Consider the following 26,428-nt stretch of genomic DNA (forward strand, 5'->3'; position numbering starts at 1 on the left):
CACCTCTGCATGTTGAGGAGACAGGAAGTGTAATTACAGCCGACAGAAAAACAAATTTGTATTTGGAAATCTGGTACTAAATCTATTGACAGACCTACGCATTATTTTTGAGCTATGTTTGTTCTTGTGCACTCACATGTGAGGTCAGGCCTCAAAACCAGTGCCACAGTAGCATTACTAATGTGGGCATGCATGAAAGGCACAAATTGAAAGTCACTGATAATGGACTGGAAAAAAATGACATAAACCATTCATAGCGCCTATTAAAAATTTGATGCATGAAAAAGTTATGGCAGCAAGGAAAAGAAAAGCAGATATGATTAGCAGATTAATTCATCAGTGATTAAACTTTCAATTACACTAGGTAGAAAATATTACACCTCTCAGGCCACGAGAATCAAGGATTCTTCAGAGCCCTTACATTAACACTGTGGTTCAGTGAGAAAAACTTTAATCTTTTCCACCTTGTTTCTATGCATTAGTCAAGCTGGTGACATGTCTGTAATGTCTGCAGTCACAATCTGCCTAAGGCATGATTGAGCTAAGCGGCTCCTGGTGCCACAGCGACCACGAGGCCACACAGAGTATGTGAAACGCAAAAGGATTTAGTTTTTCAACTGTTTTGTCAGAAACATTCTTACAAAAAATATATATTGAACTCAACTATAATTCTTCTTTTTGATTTACAGCATTCTTAGACCTTAACATTTTTCTTGTTTTTCTTGTTGCACCAATTACAAAGATATATAGTCTTTATCGGATAGATAGACTTCACTGTCCCATGGTGGAGAATTTGTATGTAGAATCTGTACATATTCATGTCTCACAAGAAAAGAAGAAATACACACGATGAACCAGCACATAAAGTAAACACGTAAAACATGGGCACAAACCCATCCATGCCTCTCTGCATACACTTACAAGGTACACGGTCTAGTCAAAGAATTCAGCAGGTTGTTTTACCTGCTATAGCAGAGAGTACAAAACTCCTACCACAACATACCCTTCTACATTTTAAAGTCCTCTGGCTAGTAACCTGAAGTGTAGATTGCGATGATGATCACTGCTATGACCAATGGTAAGTATTAAGTGTGTGATGCTCTGTTGTTGAGGTCTGAGAGGTGAGGTGTCAGGTGTAGGGAGACCAGTGATCTTGGTGGCAGTGTAGGGGATACTGTTGAACTTGTTTTTATTGGATGCGCTCAGCGTGGTGAAACATTTTCACAGGATGGGTTGGATTATGGTTTGAGATAGCAGCAGCAGAAAGTGGGGTGCTACAGAGCAAGCAAACACGGCAAGCAAAGATATAAAGTGTTTTGGTCCCGTTTTTGGTTTTCCAGCCTTCAACTTCCATTTCATCTGTCACTGCTTTCATCTGTCACCCCAACACCAAACAATGGACAGACAAAGTCAGGGACTAGTTAATGAGCATGGTGAACCATTTGGGAGCTAAGGAGTTGGGGGAGACCAAAAAAAAAAGAGCTGAAAAGTAAAAACATCACAAGTAAATCTTGCTTTGTAATTGCTGTATTTATAAATAGGCAACGGTTTGCTGGCAGGTTCACCCTCGAAGTAGTTGCGCCAGGAACATTATTGCTCCCATACTTGCCTATGTAAGTTTTACCTTCGCAGTTGTTTCATCCTACTGGGAATTTTAACACTCCGCCACCACTGCAACTACTACCCACTGTTTGTCCATCATTTTCCGCACGGACGTAACAGTCTCAGCCTTGTTTCCATTTAATTTTGCAGTTCTCTGACCCTGTCACATTCTGCCCCTACAACGCCCTTACCGGTAATGTGTAGATTGCATCTTGCGTATGCGTTCCAATAATTTCTAAAGGTGTGCACAACCAAAGGTCCAAACAGACACACGGATAGGAGAGGCAGCCATCATGCGAACACATAGTTTAAAGCAAGTATATTTCTGGTCTAAAGGGGATTGAAATATCAGTGTTCACACCTCTGTTCAAATGTTTTTCGCAAATGTTTGTCTTCCTCTTTTGCATAAATACAGGTAAAATTCTACCAGGCTTATTTTATTTTCAGGAATTTACACACAGTTGAGTGTTTCTTTTGCATATTACATAATCGCAAAATGTAAAATAACTGTTTTTGAGGGGAAGAAAAAACATTGACTGCGGTTAACTGTCTTTTATAGTGATTCATTGTTTAGAAGGCCAAACTGCTACTGTTAAGTATGATCTTTAATTTATTTTTTTATATAGCTGGCTTAGACTTTCATTATGACCATACAATGCCATGTTTCTAAGATACAATGTTGTATAGTGAAGGAGATAACAAGTCAAACTTTACATATTAAAACCAGGGAAGGTGCCATCTATAAAACTGACCCATGCACTTTTTAATGTAACCAACTCTTTCATTCCAGTTTACTTTAATTACCCCAGAATAATAATTCTAAACAACATGGCAGGTTTTCTTCTGTTCCCCCCTTAGAGGAGAGACCTTCAAACTTGATATTGCCCGAGTCTAAATTGCCTTGAGCCAGAGCACCCTGCGAAATAAATGCAACACAGAGGCAGAAAGAGATGGATGCAGCAGATAATACTGCAGCCCACGGTTGAATAGCAGCTGGCCTAGGTGAGGTGGTGAGTGGCCTCCTGGGCCTTCAGCAAAGTTGATGAGGACTGAACTGCTGGGAACCAACAGGCAGAGCTGATTGGCAGTATTTGCAGTTCCCCACCATTGCCAAGTAAAGCTAAAGTAAATCGCTATGTTGCCGTGAAATTTACCACGGCCTGTTATTTTTCATTGGAATGTGTTGCTGACAGCAGCACAGAGAGAAAAGTGACGACAGGCGGTTTGAAACTTTCCTCAAGGATAAACTGAAAGAGTAAACAAGAGGCAACCAGAGACACTGCCGTTCAGTTGCTAGACACAAGAAGGAGCTCTCAGAGATGAAAACACGTTCCCTTCTCAGGTAGGGCTTTCTTGTCTTTTGGGTATGCAGCTAAGAACACCCAGGACAATGCATAGTCTTCTGATAAATGCACTGAGGGCCAGCACACTAATCTGCTCCCAATATGAGTGGAGCCTTATTAAGACTTGACCCACACAAGCATTGGATTAGCAGTGTTGGTCAGTACTACTGGATGGATTGCCAAGAGAAATCCTTGACTTAGCACCATGAGCAGGTCAAATTTTGACCTACAAGATGCCTTGATACCAAGGTGGATTGTCACAGTTTTTGGTACCCTCATTTCTTTTCCAGATTACAAATTTGGTGATACAAAACTAATTGCTGGATGTCTGCTGGATGTTAAAGCAATGTGTTCAAGTACCCACATGGTAACCTAAACATGAACACAAGCTTATGTTTGGTAAGGTAGTTTGTTTCAAAGGTCAGAGTGGTGTGAAGATGTTAGAGGGAGTGAGACTTAAGTTTGATGCCTGGCCTGTGCAAGTGAGTGTGCATGACTCGAATGTTGAATAAACTTAAACTTTTCCAGCACCAAGTCCTTGAAACTTCTTATGTTTCTTCAGTGCCCTAATCAATACCACATTTTAATTTCACTGCCGCGTCTTAACTGAATTTCACACGTCTTCTGATTTCCGAGATCTTTCTCTTACTCTTTCAGCTAGGTGTCCACAGTAAGTTCAAAATCATTCAATTGCAACCAGTTCTCACCGAATGTCAGCGGCTATATCGGACACCAGTCTTGAATGTCAACATGTCTGCATTTTAATCACTTTACTAAAAGTAACCTATATATAAAAAATATATTTATATAAATATATAATGTATATTATATATTTCCTTTCCACCATGCAGAGCAATTTGTTAGTATCTGCCAAGATTTTTATGTACTATTCCAATACAATAGAAGTGAAAAGATTTATTTGTACTTTTATTTCTTTTTCGTGGTATTTACACTTTTGAAAAATGTTAACATTCAGTAATACCTCTTGCCTTGTTACTGACCTACAGAATACGCTGTCAACAGTTATAATAAGGACAATCTCTTTTTGATATTGAGTCCAACTAAAACATTGTTTTAATTTGGCAAAATGAGGAAACTGACTCCTTAAATATACTTTAATATACTTTGTATAACGTTTTGCATAAGTGGTAGTGTGTGTTTAAAGATTTAATTTAGTCTCCGAACCATAAATTGGAATGTACAGTTACAGAGAGGCACATTATTCTTTTTTTATTATTATTATTATTTCCATTATTCACATTGTGCTATTTTATTTCTAAAATGCTTTCGCTCTTTGTTCCGGTTATGGTTTTTCCTGCCATTTATTATAGTTAGCGGCTCCAGTGCTGTATCAAGCCAATTTCTTCCAATTTGTGTTGCCTTTGACAAATCATTAGAAATCATTTGGCAGGAACTGTTTTTTGGGAGATTTTCACATGGATTCTGTCACATGGCACATTCACAGTACCTGACAAAAGACATCACATTCAGTCTGTAGTACAGTGGAACACAGCACAGTTATTATTCCCTTTCCTTTAGAGTTCAACTATGTATGTACTTTTATTGAGCAAGCTTTAATTGAAAATGATTGCATTTATAGTCATGAAAAGGTTTGTAACAGCTATGACACACTGTTACCATAATTTGAATTAAGAATTAATTTATTTTCTACACATAGTGATGTCCTCACTGCAGCTTAATTATCTTTGCTATCCAGCAACTTTATTTTTTTTTAAGAACATGGTACTATGCATAGTATGGTTCTTATGTTGAATGTCAATCTTGTAATGTGTTGTCTAGAAATCTTTTAGCCACAATGACCTGGTCAGGATTACGTCTACCGACTACTTTGATTTATTTGATATTACTTTTAAACTAGTTGGCTTGGAATTATTATTATATAAAGCGGAAATTTAGCCAAAAGGACTGAGTTGGCAGGATACTCTGTGACTGCATATGTTTGTCAAATTCAGTTTCTCTACTTCTAATATTACATCAAACAAAACAAAACAACAACAAAAAAAGTACAAAAAAACAGGGTGAATTAAATGGTTCATGTGCTAGAAACCCATCCTGCATCACGAAGAGAGGCACTGACACAGAAAAACATTTTGCACGTCAGTTCCTGAAGGTTCTGGGTTTCTGTGTGGAGTAAAACCACCAGCTGAAAATCCTTTACTCATCCCTTCACCTGACAAGCTTTTTATCACACCGCTACACTGTATCGTAATTCCACCAGTGTTGTCCGTATGCTCACTCTCTCGTGCAGCCTTAAACAAACCCCAAAGCATGTGCCTGAACCCAAAATAGCCATACGTACTGGCAGCGCTAATTATGTGTTGACCAGACACTATTTGGGAGAACAACACTGTCTGTTGTGCTTTCAGACGGGGGAGTGATTTAGCCTAACTGCTGTTAGAAAAGGAGATATTTTTGATTTGATAAAGGTTATACAGTGCAGACTTCCAAACTGAGAGACTTTACTTTCAGAGCTTTTCTCTGATGCAACTCCAACTCTACATGCCCTCATGTATATGGTAATGGAGCCACATTTTCCAGTTATCACATGATACAGAGCCATCTGTCTTCTTCACCAAGTATGATGTTCACTGCATGAACCAACCGTACTTTTTCCCCATCCATATGTTGTCTTTGTTGGTCTGAAATTGTATTATATTTGTATGTTTATCCTTCAATTGTTGTAAGTATGAAAATATATCACCTGAAACTTATCTTTGCAAACAAATGTTTTGCGCACACCAGTATATTTCAGTCCATCCTGTATTATTCTTTTACTGTAGTTTCGATACACATAATATTACAGCATTATAACTTAGCCAGCATAGGCCACAGAGAGAACAGTATAATTTATGTCTGAAACATGAAAAATATTTATCATACTATGCATTTTTTTCTCAGTGTGGCTTAATAATTGAGCTCAAGATTGGAAATTTAAAAAATAAGATCTTTGGTCATTCGCATTTGTCATGGAATTGCTGCATGGCAAAAATAAATTTGTGTGTGTTGAGAGACATCCCAGAGGACTGAGGTCTAATGCCAAAAAAAGTGTCTTTTTACACATACGGCACACGACAGATAACATTGGGAGTAATTTATTGGATGTGCAGCTACATGTGCAAGCAATTTCTCCCAGCTTCACAAATTCACACTACTGTGTACACAGGCACAATGTGTAGACTGGTATTTAGATGAATGATTGTGTTTGCGTGTGGGCGCGTGTGTGTGGTGAGGGGGGAGGGGTGTCAGTAAGATAACATTTTGAATAATTCAGAGGATGAATAACTTTGATAAGTTTGTGTCAGTATGGCCATTCACTCAAAGGGCAGGAGAAGTGAGTTTAATATGCCAATTGTCTGTGCACCAGGGCAAACAGATCATGTATTTGCATAATCAAGTATTTATAAAACTCTGTAAACATTTGACTGTTTTGTAATTCAAATACACTCATATGACATTTAATATGTGGACTGCATCACTAAAGGGTCTCTTTAGTAAAGCATTACATGTGTAGTTATACAAAATTTAACTTACCAATACTACTGGGGTTGCTTGTGCTGCTGTCATTCTGAGAACTGTGCTCCTGTTTAATGAGCGATGATGTCAACATGTATAACAATAGCAATTTGTTTCTTTTAGTGGGTCATTTGGGGAGACTTCCACACTCTTTCCCATTACACCTCCTTTCTTGCTGTGTGCCTGACTGCACATGATTTACGTTGTTCTTTATCATTATGAAGGTGATTTACTCACTAGTTACGACTGGTTTGCATGTTTGCCTCAAACTATTATGCTCCAAGGAAGTTAATTGCTTCTCAGTCAATTAGCATATAGCATAACGGTTGTGTTTATTTGTGTGGTCTGTGTGTTTAGTTAGCCTCAAACCCTTGTAAGAGCAATAGTAAAGACGTGACATGAAAACACATCAAGTTGTCTTTTTTCAGGGGTGAAAACTGCATAAAACTGCATAAAGTGTACAGAAAAACTTCAAAAAAGATAAAAGCAGCAACCTCCAAAAAGCAATTTCGACAATATAAGCAAAATATATAAATTATTCTGGTAATGTCTATTAAAAGATGGGACTTTTTTTTTTTTTTTTTTCGTGTTTATACAAGTTATGGAGAATTATTTATGCTCCTATACTGTGGAAACTGTTTATTACTTATTTCATCATGTTGCATTAGATATCTTGCAGCTAGTTGCTTAACACTGTGACACAATCATTGAGCGTGGTTACTTAAGCTTGATATCATTTGCAGCTTATTAAGTGTTTTACACTGTAAAAAAAGCTGTGACAGTGTCATGTAAAAAGAGGCAAGAGAGTCAGAGAGAGAGAGACCAGAGATCTGCGGCACCTGAAGGAAGCAGCTTAAAGAAGAGCAGCAGCACACTTTCCTCCAATTAGTGTTTTTTTTGTTTGTTTTGTTTTTTTGGCTCTGTAGTTCTCACAGTAACTTAACACCAGCTTAAGAATACTTCCTAACCTCCCAGGGCTGAAGTGCTGCAGTAATGTAGCGGTGATAGGTGATGGAGCCCACGTGATGTTGGGGGTGATCAGAGGTGCAACTGCCTGAAACTGCTGTTAAGCTCACTCTTTGAAGTTGTACTGTAGGTCAGCATCTGAACTGAGATTGTAATTAAAGGAAAATAACAGCATCAGCTGTTTGCTTGCATGCAAAATATTTCTATTTTTCCCGAATAAGCGACCACTTGTGGTCATGCGAATAATGACTTACCAGCCCCCTCCATGCAGCTGGGGTGCCCAAATAGTGCTAAAAAACACAGTCCTCTGGCAAAAAAAACTTCTGCTGGAACACACTGCAGCATTGTACAGCAAGGTGCTGCTTTGGCACATTTCAAGTATGTGTAGCATTTATCTGGTGGTATTTGCAACAACAAATACAATAATTATCATCATGATAACACTCAGGAGTTCATACATTTTTTTGTACCCGAGTACTCATACGTTATCATCCGCGGTGCAATTGTATGCACTGTAAAAAAAAAAATGCGCCAAATTAAATTCATACAGTTTTACAGCTAAATTCACAATGGAGCACTACTCCACATTACTGCTTTTTTTGTTTTGGGTGCACAGACAACAGGGACACTCCACACACACACACCTGCCTCAAAATCTCATCTGTTATGCACAGAAACAGATGCGAGTGTCGAGATCTGCCCGCAGTTGCAGATTTCTCATGAGACAGGCGGTGCAGAAAACCACTTTCATATGTTCGAAAACATGACAGACTGAAGTAATGTTGACGTCATAGCCGCAACAGTGGTACACTTCTAGGTTTTGGTACAGCTGGCTTTCACACCCAATGCATACAACACCTGCGCTTGCTGACCAGGACCCAAGTCCACTTGTTTCAAACATACTGTACTAGGTAGGTAGGCAATGTTCACACTTACCAAACATACCAGACACTGGGCTTAAACGTACTCAACGACGGTACAGAGTAGCAAGTGTGAAAGCACCCCAAGACATCAAACTCATGATCTGCTAATTAAATTGGACTGAACCATTGTGTTAATGCGACCTGGATCCCAGCAGAGACACTTAAATTGTACGAGGTAGAGGTACGGGTACGTGTGGTGTGACATTGGTATATCATCTAAACTAAACTAAACTTCATCCTGACCAAACTAAACTAAACTAAAGACGTGGAAGATCAGAAAACATGACATCGGTCCAAATAGGATTACCCTGACAACTTCCTGAGGAACAGATTGTATTGAGACTTTTTGAAGGAAAAAAACACACGAAAAAACAAGCAGGGCAGATAGAAATAATACAACAAATCTTTAACTGATGTTTTGCGGTACTTAAAATGCAGTACACATGGTCTTTGTGCTTCCTGTTTTCCATCTTAAAGAGAATCTGCAGCATTAACCTTTTTTTTTGTAATCGGTCTACCGCCCATCCAAATGTCACAGTTTGACGTGTTTGAGCTGATTAGAGTCCACTACTAATTTCCAGGTAAATTAAGATAGTCAACTTAAGACAACTTGTCAAATCTTACTGGATAAATTACTGCACATTTCTAATTAAAATGTAACCTCAGGGATGTTTATACCAATTAACTCAACCAAGCTCACTTTGGACAGAATCTACTGGAGGGTCAAATAAATGTGTGTGTGTGTGTGTGTGTGTGTGTGTGTGTGTGTGTGTGTGTGTGTGTGTGTGTGTGTCAAGCCAAATTTGTTGGAATAGAAAATCTGGTGAGCCATGGATAAAATACACACTTGGATGTACTGTGGGCTGTGTTTGTCCTTGCTGCTGCAGAAACTGTACATTTAACTAACTGGAGGTGATAACTGCTTTTCAGTTCCAGACAAGAAAATTCTAAAGTCTGTGGGCAGATCCAAACTTTTGCTAGTGTTTCTCTTGTTCTGTGAACTCCTCTTAATAGGCCAAGAGAGTGATAAAATGCACTTAAGGTGATTTGCTTAACATAATGGTAGGCAGCAATCCATTTTAGACTTGCAACATGGCCTGACAACAACCTCCTAGTCTCAGGGTGTGTTTTCACATTCAACTTCTGAAAACATGGCAGAAAAAACAACAACATTGTGAGAGCGTGTTTATTACAAAGGTGAGGAAGGATAGTTATTGGATCATGTGTCCAAAACTAGCACTATCTGGTTGAGTAATTTACAGAGCAGTTCAGAGAATTGACAAAATAAAGATCAGACAGTGGAGGAAGTGGTCAGACTGAGACTGATACGTACGACCAGGCAGTGGGCAGGGCAGCGTAGTGAGGAACCTGCTGGCGCAGAGAACTGCCAGCATGGACAGACAAGCGCTGAATGGGGAAAGGATGATGTAAAGTAATGATGACAAGATTGTTTATTGCCTGGCCTACAACACTGAGTGGAAAGGAGTATTACACCTTTATCTTGTGTTCTGTCCCATTAACTCTCCCACTGCAAACAATATCATCCTCTAGTGACCTTTAATCGCCTTTTATGTTTTGTCCCTTCCTAATTTTACCTTTCTGTTGACAGCGTTGTTCATTCATCTCCACAGATTGAGTCAGTCACAGTTTTTTCCTCTTTGTGTCATGTTCTTCACTTTAACAGATTGAAAAAAGGAGTAGACAGCTTCATTTTAAAATAACAGGGCTGTTAATGGTCCAGATCATGTCCTGTCAGAATTGCACTATTTACCAACCTTAAATTAGATTGGCCTCACACTTTCAACTTTTAGCATTTCCTCATGAAAATGCAGCTATTATTAAGCCTGACCACTTTTCTGTCCACATCACTCCCTTCTGGACTCAGTTCCACTCCTGTCATCATTCCCCATCTATTTTTTTGCCCCCGTTCCCTCACTATAAACACATTTAAATGCAAACAAGGCAAATCTGCCGAGCATGTCCTCCCACAGGAAAGACAGGAAAGAAAAAAAAAGTAAATGAGAGGGAAATCATTGCAATCTCTTTCCCTCGGGCATTGCTTACAGACATTGGAGGGAAAATTCACAAAATAATTTTTGGTTCATGCAGGTTTCATGCATCCCTTTTGTCAAACAAGATTAAGTTTCAGTCAACAATTCTATATGCAATTATGTACACATGAATAACCTCTTGAAAAACCGTTGCAACTTGTGTGTTAGTGGCATCCAGTCCTTCATTAGGCATAAAAAGGAGGAAAAAAACAAGTAGCAGTGCAAAAAATACTGCTCATTATGCATGTTTGTTCATTTCCCCTTCGATTGGTGGAGGCCAAATGTGTTACAACTGCAAATTAAACCCAACACTTCAGACTGTGTGTGTGTGTGCTTTCATCTGGAAATTCTCAATATTTAAGGTCACTGAACAGTTGGTTGTTCAAATTACACCCCATCCTCAGGGGTTTCTGGGCCAGTTAAATTGCACTGTAATCTAACTATAGTTTACATTGCTTTAAGCCCTGAAACAAGATTACCATGTTGAAGCTCAGACTCTCGTTCATGAATAATTATGAAATGTGATCATCATCATAATCCATGGCTCAGCAAACAGATAGTGGAAAAAAAAAATTCACAGATGTGTAAGCATGCATGTGCTATCCCACATGTGAGACCTCTGTTTGCTGTTTTGGCCAACTCCTAGGAAAAATGAAGCGGCCAGCTATACTGCTCCTTCACACACTGATTTACATGTCCGTGCCAAAGCAGTGCACGCGTAGCAGTGGTTGCTCATCCAGTAATAAACAAGTCATAAACAGCTACAGTACCTTTTTTTTTGTTTTTTTTTGTTACCGCTACAGCATTCCTAATACATGTCCATTGTGTCTTTTAGTTTAAAAACACTGTTTGTTGCCTATTCAACAGTTACGCCATCACATTTTGTGATATTCACTCAACAAATTTAACATCATGTTCAAAACCTACTTTTTTTCTCACTGACTTTCAAACAAAATAAACTACTCTCACACTCATGAATAAACATTAATGCATCTCTATGTCTTTCTCATGTAAACAATGATTCCACAGTCTAACAAACACGAGACATCTTATTTAACAGTGTGCCTGAGTAAATGCTTCCCAAAAACTGCAGCTTAACAGGAGTTCATATAATGCTTGTTATTTCTCATGGGGTGTGATGGCAGAGCAGTGGGGTCATTTGACAGGTCAGCCATTTCACAGTTTAGATGCCGTTTTCAAAGGAAAACGTGACTTTGACAGATGTGTGATAATTGTCTGAATACTTTAAAAAAAAAAAATCTGAGTACGTGCAGCTGAACTGTCACTGTTGAAATTATGCACTCTGCTGTGTTGGAGGTGACTCAGTTCAACATGTAAATTGAAAATGAAATTCCCATAATTACCAGAAAACCTTTATTAACAGTATTTTCAAGTTGCACAGACAACCTTTTTATGCAAAACGTTTTTACTTGTGAAGATAGGTGAATAACTTCTGAATTAACTAGACGTTGATTTAAAAGAAACTGTCTCCAACAGTTCTTAAAGAACCTTTAACAAAAAGTGGGCTGTTTTTTCTCTGTCTCCCCTTGAACATTGATTTTAATTTTGTGATGTCTGATTCCTTCTTTCTCGCTCACAAATAGACCGTTTAATCATTTACTATCTAATTTCAACTTAATGCCATAACACCCAATATTTAAAATGATCGAATTTTCTTAGTACTCCTGTACATTTGGAGCATACATTTTAAAAAGCCCATATAAAAAAAATAACAGTTAATGATGCAAAACTTGAGCTGTAATTCTTAACAGGGGTTATTATCCATATTGACTTGTTCCTACAGCACATAAAGGTGAATTTGCTTGGAGAAAAAATTGTGAAAAGCCAGTTAAAATGTTTTCCATGACTGCTAACATTTAAAGAAAACAAAGATCTACAGTATAAATCACATGTCTTCTGCGTAGAAATGCAAGAATTGTAAAATAACTTACTTATTATTGTGTCATGCATAAACAATATGCCCAAACAGGCTTACAAGACACCATTATCAATAAAAAAAAGAACCTGAGCGAGAGTAACAACAAAAGTTTCAAGTGATCCTAAACTGGACATTTTTTCCAAGCTTTAGCAACAAAGGTAGCCAATTTATAAATGTAAAACCTGAATAACCATTTCACCTTGTCAGCATTAGTGCTCTGGAACAATTATGGATTTTAAACATACTCTTCATTTAACATAGAAATTCTAAACTCATCACTGTAGCCTCAAGGTGAGCTTATAGCACAAGCAGTCTTTTTTTTCCCCTCTCTTTTGTCCTCTGTCTGTTTATTATATACTCTGCGTGTGTAACTCCATGCATTTTATGTATCTATCGTCATTGCCTAATTTGATTCTGGATGTGGGACATGCAAGCACACAAAGCTTTTAGTAATGAACATTAAGCTCTCCAGACCGAAAAGATCATTTTTGCTTTAACACATTTGGAAATATAATGAAGAGACCCATATTAAGGTTTTAAAAAAGATATAAAACGTCATCCTCCTTTTCAGGCACACATCCAATTTATATTCAAATACACCGCGAAGAATTAACAATATTGGATTAAGAGGTCTTATCAGACTATAATTGAAGATATATGCTGCTGTCCACAGACATAACTGGCAATTGTGTGAAATCATTACCAGACTGATAGATAGATTCTCTGATGAATATTCGTGCATAACAATCAGTGGTTGTTTTATGCATCATTTATGCTTTCATGTTAAAATAACATGTGCACAGGGGAACATAAAAGTAGAGACAAACTATAACCAATGCAAATTAGATTGGCACATAAGTGGCCTCAATCATAAGCCTGATACCATTTTGTGCAAGAAAACGTCCTGTGCTTAGAAGCACGTTTTTTTTTTTTTTTTTTCTCTTTTTGTACATCAGCATTCATCAATTACTCACATTCAAAGCCTTGAAGCCATGTGTGATAATTTGGTCACATGTAGCTTGTTTGGACATTGATCCCAAATTCTATCAAAATTCTTTACAAAATGAATGAGAGGCATCTTTCTACATCCTTTATGTATTTGTACAGGAGGTGCTGAGTTGCTGTCTCCTCTTTGTGAATCATGGCGCACAGTGACAGTTCTAGGTTGACAGCCACACTCCAAAGTCACGTGTGTGCATGCTATAGTTACAAAAAGATATGTCTAGAAGCTTGCCATGCACAGTCAAACCATAAATAAATCTCCCATGCACTTTGCATCACACACTTTCAACATGGTTTGATGATTCTACGAGACACAGCGGGTTCCCGCAATCCCTTTGAGAGATGTCTGAGAACATGACACACAATAGACCTCCGTCTTCTACCACCACATCCAAGAAGGTCTGTGGTACGGGATGATCAGTAGTTGTTGTTGTGCATCGTGAGCACAAAAGCTGCCCTACAAGTGACCTCGGCAGACGTCTGCCGGTGAAACACTAGGCAGGAAGATGGTAAACCTACTGTATCAATGCTATCCCGTGTTATATCTTGAACCTTTACAACAGTCATCCTGAAATATGGCAGAATGCCACATCTCCGAGTAGAGCACCTACTGATATGTTTGGTTTCCACTTCTTGTCTACCTGAAGACAGACCCAAAAAGTCGTAGGCGCATGTATCAAGTGATTATTTTATATTAAATGGTCATACAGTTAGATTTGGCAGAGGTGGCTCTGTTCTTTGAAGAAACTCTCAAAGAAACTAGCACAGAGGATTCTGGTGTGAGAACTAATCCTGACTGAACAGGCAAACATGAACTGTAGATCTTGGCATAGTCAACAATACCGAAAGCATAGCACAAAGTGGAGGTCAGGGTGGTGAAATAAACTGCAATGTTTTACATTACATTAGATCAGCAGTACTGTATTGATCCCGAGGGACAAACTGCAACAGTCAGTCACCACATGCCAACACATACGAAAGAGAAGCACAAAAAAAGAAAATCCTAAAACAGAAAAAACACAAGGCAATAAAAACACCTACAATAGCCAGAATAAAGAATACAAAAGATGTAACAAACAGGAATAAATCAATGTAAGGGCTTCTTCATATTACAGAATGTCATTACAAATATTTACTACAGAGGGCACAAAGGACCTTTGCATTGGGGCAATGAGCCTCTATGCACTGAAAAATTCTCAATTTTATTCTTGTTCTTTATTCTAACATAACTTCCAAGGTACCTGGAGGTAAACCAGTGATAGAGCCTGATTTTTGGATTATCTTATTTATCCCTGTCCTCTGTTGTTACTGTAGTAGATGTTCCTTGCCAGCTGGCAGATGAGGTAGCTGATGAATGAGCAACTAATGTTGAACCATGAATGGCGTAGATTCAAATTAGCAAATACATACGAGGCCAGCTTCAGTACTTTGCTTAAACTAAGCCGAGCAATGATGCACCAACGTGGCTTAAGTGAACAAGCCATTCTTTGGATGAGGCTGGGGACCAGCGAGATGAAAAAGGACCTGCACGCCCAAAGTGCTGTGTCCACATGCTTTTCCTTTTACTCTGTCAAAACAGTGACTCTGCCATTCCTGATAAAACTTAGTCTGGGGCGAGGCAATCAGCTGCGGGGCAGAGACTAGAAACCTTTTGTACGTAATCTCGACCCTCTCAGCCAACAATCACACCAAAGCTGGACGCGCTGAGATAGGCTCCTAGCACACTGAAAATCGCATCCCATGCAATAGTGGCCTGATTGTGACAATGCACAGTATAAGACAAAGCAATGAGAACTGGTCTCAACCAGGGTAGAATGTGCTTATCCTTGCTGACCAGTGACAACAATGGAAATGCGCCGATAATTTTATCTTTCAGTCCCTGACTAAGTCTTATATTTTGTACTGTTTTCTAGCTGTATTGAAGTGTTGTCAATGAAACTAAAAATTGAGCTTGGGCAGGAAAATGCACTGCACTGAGATGATAAGATGAATGCTAAAATCATCATAGTCACATGAGAGGGTAAATCCACAGCTAACAATTATGGTGTGTCTGTGACAGAGTCGAACGTGACTCATCTAACAATCAGAGAACACCTTTCTTTAAATAGATTTAGGAGAACTGACACTGTCTCTCTGTGTCTTCCTCTCCAGGTAATGTGTTTGTGGTGAGTCTGGCATTTGCTGACCTTGTGGTAGCCTTCTACCCCTACCCCCTGGTTCTCTATGCTCTCTTCCATGACGGATGGGCACTGGGAAACACACAATGCATGGTAAGACCGCATCACTCACAGCTTGTTTCAGTGTACTTCCACTACAACACAAGCGAGCGCACTTCCAACACAGTCTGACACAAACCCTCCATTCTCTATGTTTCTGTTCAGGTCAGTGGTTTCCTTATGGGGCTGAGTGTCATCGGTTCCATTTTCAACATCACTGGGATTGCAGTGAACAGATACTGCTATATCTGTCACTCATTCTCTTACAGTCGGCTGTACAGCTATCGCAACACTTTGCTGTTTGTTGCCTTAATTTGGCTGCTCACAGTTGTGGCCATTGTCCCGAATTTCTTCGTTGGTTCCCTGCGCTACGACCCGCGGGTCTACTCCTGCACCTTCGCCCAGAATGTCAGCAGCTCTTACACAGTGGCGGTAGTGGTGGTTCACTTTCTGGTTCCCATTGCCGTGGTTACCTTTTGTTATCTACGCATTTGGGTACTTGTGATTCAGGTAAGCCTCCTGATTCCCTATGTGGTTATTTATGACTCTAAAGGCTCAAAAAAAGCTATTAATTAGGGAGGTTTTGGAATGACACCAACCAAATAAACAGTAAACATGCCATCCACTTTAGAAACCCCATGAGTCAGTAGTAACAAGATCCATCAGCCTTAAAGGTTTGTCCAATTTGGACCTGTAATGTAGAACATATGGTCATTTAAAGTTTTCGAGATTCTGACCTTTAATAATTGACCCATTACTGGACCAGTGTAATTTTTTAAATTTCAGAATACACTGACAAAATACATCATCTTGTCAGTGAAATCTTTTTTGACAGGTAGCATTTAATTACTAGGATACGCAGGTTTAAAACACACTCTGAAGGCTGTAAAAATTTGGCAAAGTTAGTGCCTGTGATTTCAGCAGAGACATTATACTTGATGGGCAGATGGAGCCGATCCCTCAAAGGGTTTTATGTGTGGATATCTGTGTGTTTCTGTGTGGGTTGTTTTTGTGCATCTAAATGTGGGAAACACTGAGGCAGAGAGTGAATGGAGCCTTCTGACATCATTTACTGTCTAATTCCCATCTTGTATGTGTTCATTATTTCAAGGTTCGACGTAAAGTGAAGACCGAGGAGAGCCCTCGTCTCAGACCAAGTGACTTGCGGAATTTCATCACCATGTTTGTGGTATTTGTGCTGTTCGCCATTTGCTGGGCTCCACTTAACCTGATTGGTTTGGCGGTGGCAATAGATCCGTCCCGTGTGGCTCCCCGCATCCCCGAGTGGCTTTTTGTGGTCAGCTACTTCATGGCCTACTTCAATAGTTGTCTGAATGCCATCATCTATGGCTTGCTCAACAGGAATTTCAGGAATGAGTACAAACGCATTGTCACCTCTGTCTGGGTGACTCGGCTGTTTGTGACAGAGACTTCGCGAGCTGCCACAGATGGCAGGAGCATGAGGAGCAAGCAATCGCCGCCTCCACCACTCAACAACAATGAGTCCATCAGAGATCGCACAAACAAAGAATGAAATCTGGATCCTTGAGCCAGTTGAATGGTAATTCCTCTTTTTATGTGATATCCAGTTGTGCAGCTAAAGAATAACAAGTAACAGATGAAACTTAAACACATGGCTTTGTTTTCGAGTAGTTTACAGAAGAGCAATGACGAATGATACCATTAGGATACTGAGTTTATGAAGATTTATTGTTCAACAACTTTTTAAATGCGAAATAAGATTGATTTTTCAAATTGTGACTGTGCTAACAGAGCAAACCCTTTAGAGATGTTATTAACGTCCTGTGAGAACTGAGCCATGTATTGCGGTTTCATATTGTTACTGTGTTACTCTTAACAATCTGAATGGTACATTAATATTACATTAAAAATGTGATATCCTTTAATGTCTGCTGCTGTAGACTCTTAGACATATTTCACAAAACTGGGTACAGTGGTAAATATACACCTCTGTTTAGTAACTTCAAAAGCCTCAAATAGTACAACTCGCCTCACCTGAATGGTAGATTAGTAGAGGAGGAGATAATGTATGTCTGTCAATAATATCTAATGTCAGTCTGATAGTTTTACATGGTGACAGTAAAGTGGTCAGATTTACACATTAAGCCTAAATGCTGCAGTAGCATACACTTAATACTGCCTGGTCTGACCCTCTTGAACTGCAAAGAACAAGAAACAACAACTTAGTAATGAACATTGTAAATTTATTCAGGATATTAAGTCACTGATGGACGACACAAATCAAGTCATCAGCAAAACTAGCACCAAATCATGTCATGTGCTAATCAACATGTCTGTTATAGTTGGGTTTTTTTAAGTCCGAGAACAAACATGCGTGTGATGTAGCAGGTGGAGGATACGTAAATGTCCACTATTGCCGCTGTAAACATCCGTCTACATATCACCCATATTTCACAGCTGCTAAATTTTTTTTGTCTGGTAACTTTCTTGCAATACCAATTTATAGGATGGGGCACAGTAACTCTGGAGTGATTTTAATTTAGAGAACATCAGTGGTGGAAAGTAGCTAAGTATATTTACTAAAAAAGTGTCCTGTCTTTAGTGATGACTTCATCCTTACATAGACTCAGTGTATCTGCTTTTCTTTTCTTATCCATTGATTCAAACATGGGTGCTTGGCCCTGTCTCACTTCTCTGCGACTGCCTAACAAATAACAAGGACAAAATACTGTCCAGCCCAAAGTCATGATAACTAAGCTTTAACAACACAACTAAGACCTTTATGTAACATTCACCATTTCAGGACAAGCAAACTATCTTCAAGTATCTCTTTTACAGAAATCCAAAAGTTAACTCTTAACGAAGGGTAACTCCTCTAGGGAGCGGTAGAGTGCCAAAATGACTTTGCATGGCAATACCTCCACCTACTATGTTTGAATCTGACACTGGATTATTTATAGTATTATCATTTTACACATTAACATGCTATCAATGTTTATGTTTTTAAATATCCCAGTTTTCGTCAATACCGATAAATCTTGACATTCTTCCTGACAGTGCTGCCCCTTTATCTGATGCAACATTCAGGCATGTAAGTTCTAGCTATAAATGCATCAATAACTGCAGTCCAATAATATCATATTCACTACTGTGAAAATGGGCCATTCTGCACAATGAGTACTTTTTATCCTTTTGTACTTCTACTTTAGTAGAAGATTCGAGTACTTCTTCCACCACAGGAGAACACCCATCGAGCAGGACAGTATGACAGAGAGACTTCACACTGATGTCAATATGTTAACAAAATCACAATGCAATAAGTTGTTCAATTTCACCAAATAGCCAGGTGCAGCAGCATGGATGATTTTGCTATGCAATTCAAAACACAGCAGGTGTCACAATCCAAGATATCCTTCACCATTCTACATCATTGCATCTTAAAAACAATGTTCAGTTAACTGAGCAAGCCCCTCAACCTTAGTGCATCCATATTTTAGGAAGATGTCACAGTATATTACTGATTAACTTTAAATGATGTACCTTTCCAGTCCACGTGATAATGTAACAAAGATACACGGCAAGTTCAGGATGTTCTCCTGCCTATGAAAAAGTCAGTGGATTAATACATTTACTGACTTTGCAGAAGCAATATTGGACGGGCACGTGTTCCTCTGCCTCCTACATCACATGCTGTACAATGTGTGGTGTGTAGTCTAATGCAGTGGTGACTCTCATTCTTCATTCTGAAATACTTATGCAAACCTTTAGCTTTTCATTTCATAGGTAACTTATTTAGTTAATTAATGCTCTTCATTTATTTTCTAATTTAAAAAACTTATTTCGCCAGGGACACATTATGATGCTTTCACTGTGGAACTAAAACAAAGAAAATCAAGCAGAGTACATTAAGGGAAGTGTCATAAGAGTGACAGTCATTCCCTCTTCATTGAAAAGTTATTTTAACCCTCCTGTTGTCCTTGGGTCAAAATGTGTTCAACCAAGTTCTATTTTATTTCTATATTTTTTGGGATCATTGGTCATCATTCTTTAAAGAAACCCTCACAGCTTCCTCATCACCAATGATCCCAAAAAATATGAAAATGAAATAGAACTTGGTTGAACACAGCTGCGGGTCATTTTGACCCAAGGACAACAGGAGGGTTAAGTGATGTAGATTGTTGAGAAGGTACAGCTCATATCTGTATTCCCATCTCAGGGTGCCTACCGAACATTTTGTTGTGATATACAGTTGTCTGAAACATTTGCAGTGTATTAGGTGCCACATGAGGGAGTCTGAAGACATTTTAAAGGGATATTTTGTAAATTAGTGTCAGTGTGGTTTTTAACTGTGGTATATTGTTATTGGAGATGTATTCAAAATGTGTTTTTTTATATATAAATATTTGAAACTCAATAATCCCACGTAATTGAGTTTATTATTGGATAATATTTAACCTCCCATTAACACCCACTACGGTTGCAAAGTGCATCTAAAACAACCTCTTGCTTAATTCGCACATGCATTGCATCAGTAAATACATTTGTTTCCTAGTGTATAGTGATGGACACAACTTCAAATTGCACAAATCAAATATCTAAGAATGCTGAAACCTTTTTAATGTTTAACATTTAAATTCATTTAGCAGCACATTTGTGTGCTCTTATACAGGGTAAAATGTGCAAAGATATAGATCAAGAATGGTACTGTAACAGATGCAAAGTGGAAAGTGAGGCTATAAATACTCATAGGACTGATGTGAGAGCATTGTAAGCAGAGAAGGAATGTTTGGAAGCAAACAATGACATTTGTGGTGCAGAGAAAAGCAGAAAACTGGGGTATATTAAGTATATTTTGAAAAGATGGGATTCAGGTAAAAATAGGAAGGGAATCTGCTCTCCTGACAGATGTTTGGGAAGGTAATTTCAGCATTACGGAAGCAGAAGTGGTGTCCGAGTCGCTTGAGGGGAAGACACAGCCGCACAACAACAAAACCTAAAAAAAGTGATGGTGCTGTGTAAACATCTGGAGAGAGTTTTAGGTGCACTTGAAGGGAAGTGAAAATTTCAATTTAAACCAAAGACATGGGTAGTATAGGTAGAGAGGGTACAAACACTTTGTCATGCTTTTTCTGGGGTAAATCTCAAACACCTTTGGTCCCTTAAGGTCTTTTTTTTCTTTTTTTTTCATTCAGAACTACTGCCTTACAATTAATACAATAGTGTCAAACTTTAAAATATTACGGCAAGTGCCATAGTTTCTATTAAGAATGAACTCATTCAGCAAACCTGGTTTGCCTCCATTCCGCTATTTTTTATGTATTCAGGACAGTTGTCTATAGAAAGTTTTCTCTGCTACATAACGCAGAACTTCACACACCTCAGGCAGGAGACTCAATTGCTGAAAGAGAAGAACAAATATTATCTTTTTCTCCTTTGTGTTTTCTTTCTATAGACCCTATGGCAAAATTATGTAACTATGTTCATTTATGTTCTCTATGCTCACTCCTTGCATTCTCGCTTTGGGCTAATTTCTCCATGCCACCAAATAGGATAACTTGCTTGCTAGCTTAAAGGATAGGTTCACTGTTTTTAACCTGAATGTAATTAAAATGCTGTTTCCCATCACACACGCCACAACTTCACAGCTTTAGTTTTAAAACTAACCACACTGCTGCTGTACCACATTCCAATTAAGCAATTATTTTGGTCCTCTAAATAAAAAAAACAATCTTGTTTTTGAATTGTTAAAATTGAAAAGCTGTCATTATTAAAATGGTCACAAACAACTATCTTAATGCCTGGCGACTGTGTGAGCTCACTCTTTAAAAAAAAAAAGAAAATATATCCTGCTGTTTGACTGCCATGCTGGACTGTGTTTACATCAGGTGAGATGCTGCAGCAAAGTATGTGTTCCAACTGAAGCCAATGGTGTGCTTGTGCTATGTATGACTGCACATTAATCAAAACAACATTTAATTTCCAAGTCAAAAAAATTGTGAACCTATGGTAATTCAAAAACACATTTTCAATTTACTTCCTCATGGTGTAAATACAATTCTGCCTCAAAAAAATATAAACACAAGGAAGTAAGCAGTGAAGGTTGTTACTGTTTTTCATTGGAAGATGAAAGCTGAGGCTTTTTTGTGTGTCACTAATCCCTTTGAGTGCGGCACTCAACGAGGTGACACACTCTTTCTGCCTGTCAAATTTCCACATTATGTCGTTGGAGTCCCTCTCACACCCTCCCCAATTGCCCTGCGAAATATTCATGCACGGTTGACATCCTCCTAAAAGAAGAATCCCCTGATAATTTTGACTTTTTATTTCCACCATTTTTTTTTTGTGTTATGAAGGAAAAAGTTGCATAAGTGCAGCTGCCACTTTGCATTTGAAAGGCTTGCACTTTAATCGCTACTACAAAACACACTGGCTTCATTTTACTTCCTTTAACAGATAGATTTCTTAATTACAGGCCAACCCATAGGACTTGATGAGGTCAGAATTTATTAAAATTGGTTCAATTAGGATGGCCATCAAGACACTAGAACGAAGCAAATTCACAGTGATATACTAATTAAGGCTGTTGCTCAGTATGCAATAGCTTTTAAATCAGTGTTACTGTCTGCTATGCAGAAACCGGCAACTGACAAGTTAAAGAGAAGAAGAATTCACATATTCTCCACTATCACCAACCAACACCCACCAGCGCTGAGCTACGACACAGACAAGACTAATCTTGCCTCACAGTTTTTATAAGGCTGAAACATGCAGGTACATGATTAACGTGTCAACTCTGAAGCATCACAGTTTATGTCCTTCATTTTGATCTGGTCAAACTCTCTCCACAGTACCCATTTGTGTGTGTATTTGAGCGCATGTGTGTGTGTGTGTGTGTGTGTGTGTGTGTGTGTGTGTGTGTGTGTGTGTGTGTCAATAATGGATTAACGCATTACAACACTAGCTGACAGCTACAGACAGAAAAGGATGCAACGTTGAACAAATTATGCGCAAGGTACCTTCACAAAGAAGAAAATAAAATGATAAGCCTTGGGAACATAATTGAATGCACTTACAATATACTGTCATAGGAAAAACAATGACAAACCACAGAAAAAAGTGAAATATAGTCATGTACGCAACTCCTGTAGTGTTTACAAACAACAAACTAATCTACACGATAAAACTATGACTACAAAAGCATTAAAATAAAAAAAATAAAAAAAAGGCAATGAAAATGTTTGCAAAGCACAAGTGCTTTTCACCTGATTAATATTTACACTCAGTGACCTCTTAATTGTCTGCAGCTCATTAGCCACAGGTAGCATTTATGTTTGCTTGCTGCCTGTAATCTTTGAGGCATGAGTCAAATTATATGTTTGCGACGTTACACACAACGTCCTGTTCATGCTGACCTGATGCTGTTACCGAACATCCATGCAAAGGCTGTGGGAGTCATAAACACAGTTTGTAACTAATTAAATGTGGCAATTGAGTGTGTATCTTAATGTCATAAATAACTTTTGTGGGAAAAAAAAACTTGTAATGCTTTATTACTTTTTTGGTGTTAAGAGGCACCAAAGTAAACTAGGCAATATTTGAATTGTCTCGTTTACCCTCATAGTTGGAAATTGTTGACTGGACTTGCATTTCAGGCATTTAGCCACTTGATTATTTGTGTCATGATAAATGTCTGCTGTTCCAGAGGCTGTGCGAATGTGCATGCTTGTCTGATCTTATTTAGTACGACCGATGTTCATTAACAAGGATTTACAAACAGGGGCAAGCCAGGATGGCCAGAGGATGGTCTGAGTAACCAAAGGGAAATCTGTGGAATGTAATGGAATTAAAAATTTCAACACTCAAAAGACTTGGGTGTTCGAAACCGAGTCTCATTAAAACGAACTATGTGTAAAAAGATATGCATTATGTGTACAGCTCTCCTGAAACACAATGTTATGGAAAATAAAAGTGATATATCATACTTGGTTGGTGTTGCTCATCTGTGAAATCAACACACTAAGAAAAGAGGAACCTTTGTTGCTTCATTTTCCAACACTGTGTTCCATATTTCAGCTGTTGGTGTGTGGTTAAAAGGTTTCTTAAAAGCCAGAATCCACTAAAATCAAAACATTTCTCTTTGTAGACCATGATGCCAGAGTGTTTAAATATAATTTGCTGTTGATGAGGTACCCTCTTAAGCCACAGAATTAGGTTGAATTGGAGTTAGACAGCTTTTGCCAGCAAGTGGTGCATGCTTTGAACTCCCTCCTGCCATCAGGCCCTGCTACATTGCACTTGCAGTGCATGTCTGACTGTTTTTATGCCGGTGGATGGATGGTTTGATCCAGAAAGCACACTGCTGCCTTTAGTTGTGGAAAAGGTGAGGATTTAAATTGGGGTAAGCAGCTTGTGGGGTTAAATGTAAAGTTGGGTCACATTAGAGATTCTTGCTGCGCTTGTGAAAAGAGAAATCTTCTCTTTTGAATTTTATACTTGTTTAATCATGAACTTTAAATTCATCTTGAAATTCACAGTTTTCAATTAATTTACAGTCCTACAGTAAACATCATTCCATTTTCTTTCATCACTCCAGAGTGTGTGAGAGGAAATGAACTGCCAGACAGAATAAGTAAATGCAGATTAGATTTTAGCAGACAGCAGGACACGGACAAGTGGCTGGAGGTGATCCAGCTCTGGAGGCAGAGACTATGATTAAGAAAGGAGTATGTGGTTTAGAGAAACTGCAGCTTGCTCATAATTGCAGGGGATAATATCCAGATGGTGGTCTTGTCTCACCCTAATAATCAAACTCAATGCACACAACACCACTATAATGGGGTATTAAAGGGAGAAGACAATCGGCCGCACTGGCAAGCCACACAATAATACTCACTCATAAAACACTTTCTCTACATTAAACATTTTGATAAAGATAACATGGTAATTTCTGGAAAATATATGGGATAGAAAATCCTGAATTGTCCAAAGGTGTACATTTAACTGTAACCCTCCAGTCTGTGTCCTTGTCACTAAAAAAAGAGAATATGTTGCCACAGACTAGAAGGTCAGCTGGTGTCAAAGCAATTATAGGGTAAGCAAAATAACTTTGTTCTACTCATTACTGCCATACTTCAAACTCTCCACCAAAAAAGATGCCGTCTCCAGCTGCAGTACCTGATTGGCAAGTGGCACGGTGAATATCACAAGTTCAACAGATCAACAAAGAGTTTGCACTCTTTCGAGCTGATGTCTCTGTCACCCAATAACCAGGCAATTTTCATAACTAGGCTTAACTCACAGCTTGTGTTTGCCATTTAATAATTCTGATTAAAACATTAAAAAGGGGGCTTCAATTGCACCTAATGCATGGATTAACAAAGATAATCCATGCATTAGATTAACTTTATTAATCCATGTATTAATTCCACCCAAAATAATATTATACAATTTCATTTCATTTTAAAACAAAGATTAAAGGGCACTGTTTTATGAAATTACAAGTATTTAATGTATCATCATCATCATCACTGATATTATGAGGTTAGTCGTCTGTGATGGATCTTTACTTGGAGAGTTTAATTTACTTTTAATTAAATACGTTTCCTTAGGAATTTATTTGTGCCAGAGAGAGCAGGTATGTGTACTGTAAAATGGAGAAAAAAACAAATGCCCCAAATCTGGGATTCAGAAAACATTTGCTTTAAACCTCTGTGGCCTTTTGACATATGGACCACTTCACATTTCAGACAGAAATAGCATGCCAAGTACTTACTTCCCTGTTGACCAGAACTCAGCAGGCTTTTCAGAGCAAAAAGGATCAAACGACTCGTGGTTTCTTATATTCTGTAAGAATGTAAACTGACACTGTATGTCTATAAAACAGTGTTCTTCAATTCTCCATTTCCATTTTCTATGATTGATTATAAACACAATTGTTGGAATTACTCTTATTATGTTCAGTTTTGCCCTTTTATTACTTTTGCCCTTTTATTACTTTGGGCTATCATAAAGGTATTATGTTCAGTTTTGCCCTTTTATTACTTTGGGGTATCCTAAAGGTATCATGTTTATGCTCGATTGGTTCAGTACTTCACAGAAGATACGGTATGATGTTTAAACTAAAGAAAATATTCAAACCCAAGACTTCAAATTAAATATGGCTTTGTCATTGCATTGTATGGAAATACATCTGTATATTCCAAAACGTAAGTCTGACATAATTCATAGAGGTACCTTTTTCCAAGAATTTTGGTCAGTGCTTGGCTGCAGAGTTTGAAGTAACTGATCCTGGTGAGCAACAGCTTGTTAAGGGTTAAATAAGTTTGAGCTGGAACAACAAAAAACAGGGATGACCTTTCCTTTACAAAATAAATGGATGACTATAATTTCTGTTTCTATCACAGAAATGACTTTTCAATCATCCTCGCCTGTTAACTTTGTAAGTCTTACCAGCCACAGTTAAACTATTTTCTTGGAACCAGACTAGGTTCACAAGCATGGCCGACAGACAAGGACGTCCAAAGGCATTGACGCTGAACTGCCTTATCCAGATTACAGCTTGTGTCCCTGCTGCCAACAAGCTCCTCTTCTGCTGCTGAAGAACAACAATCTCGGTCACATCGCCGCTCAACTTCAAACACTTTCAATTACTGTACTTTGCAACTGCCCGAAGTACGGCAACGAGCTGCTACAGGAGTCAGCTGTCTGCTCTTTGCCGAGGACCACGGGAGCCTGAAGACAGCTGATAGCTGCTGAGAACTCCGGTACTGCCCCATGGTTGTCATGACAACAGACACTGCAGACACTACAGACACCGGCCCTTCTCTGTAACAAAATCAACAGTCCTAAACAAACCGAAGCTGTAAAGCAG

The 26,428-nt window shown here is 38.5% G+C and overlaps 1 protein-coding gene across 1 annotated transcript in view; it reads left to right on the forward strand.

Annotated features, from left to right (window-relative positions):
* Nucleotides 1–23,539, forward strand: part of mtnr1bb (melatonin receptor 1Bb) — a 40,585-nt gene extending 17,046 nt beyond the window's left edge. The window contains exons 2-4 of the mRNA XM_069146338.1: nucleotides 15,512–15,630; nucleotides 15,742–16,086; nucleotides 16,688–23,539. Of these exons, the coding sequence (XP_069002439.1) occupies nucleotides 15,512–15,630; nucleotides 15,742–16,086; nucleotides 16,688–17,110 (887 nt within the window). The 3' untranslated portion in view covers nucleotides 17,111–23,539. The remainder of the gene's footprint in view (nucleotides 1–15,511; nucleotides 15,631–15,741; nucleotides 16,087–16,687) is intronic.
* The last annotated feature ends 2,889 nt before the right edge of the window (nucleotides 23,540–26,428 follow it).

This window comes from Embiotoca jacksoni, unplaced genomic scaffold, assembly GCF_022577435.1.
Source record: "Embiotoca jacksoni isolate LCO1_2020_lvr unplaced genomic scaffold, fEmbJac1.0.p SCAF_13, whole genome shotgun sequence".
In the NCBI taxonomy this organism is placed as follows: domain Eukaryota; kingdom Metazoa; phylum Chordata; class Actinopteri; family Embiotocidae; genus Embiotoca; species Embiotoca jacksoni.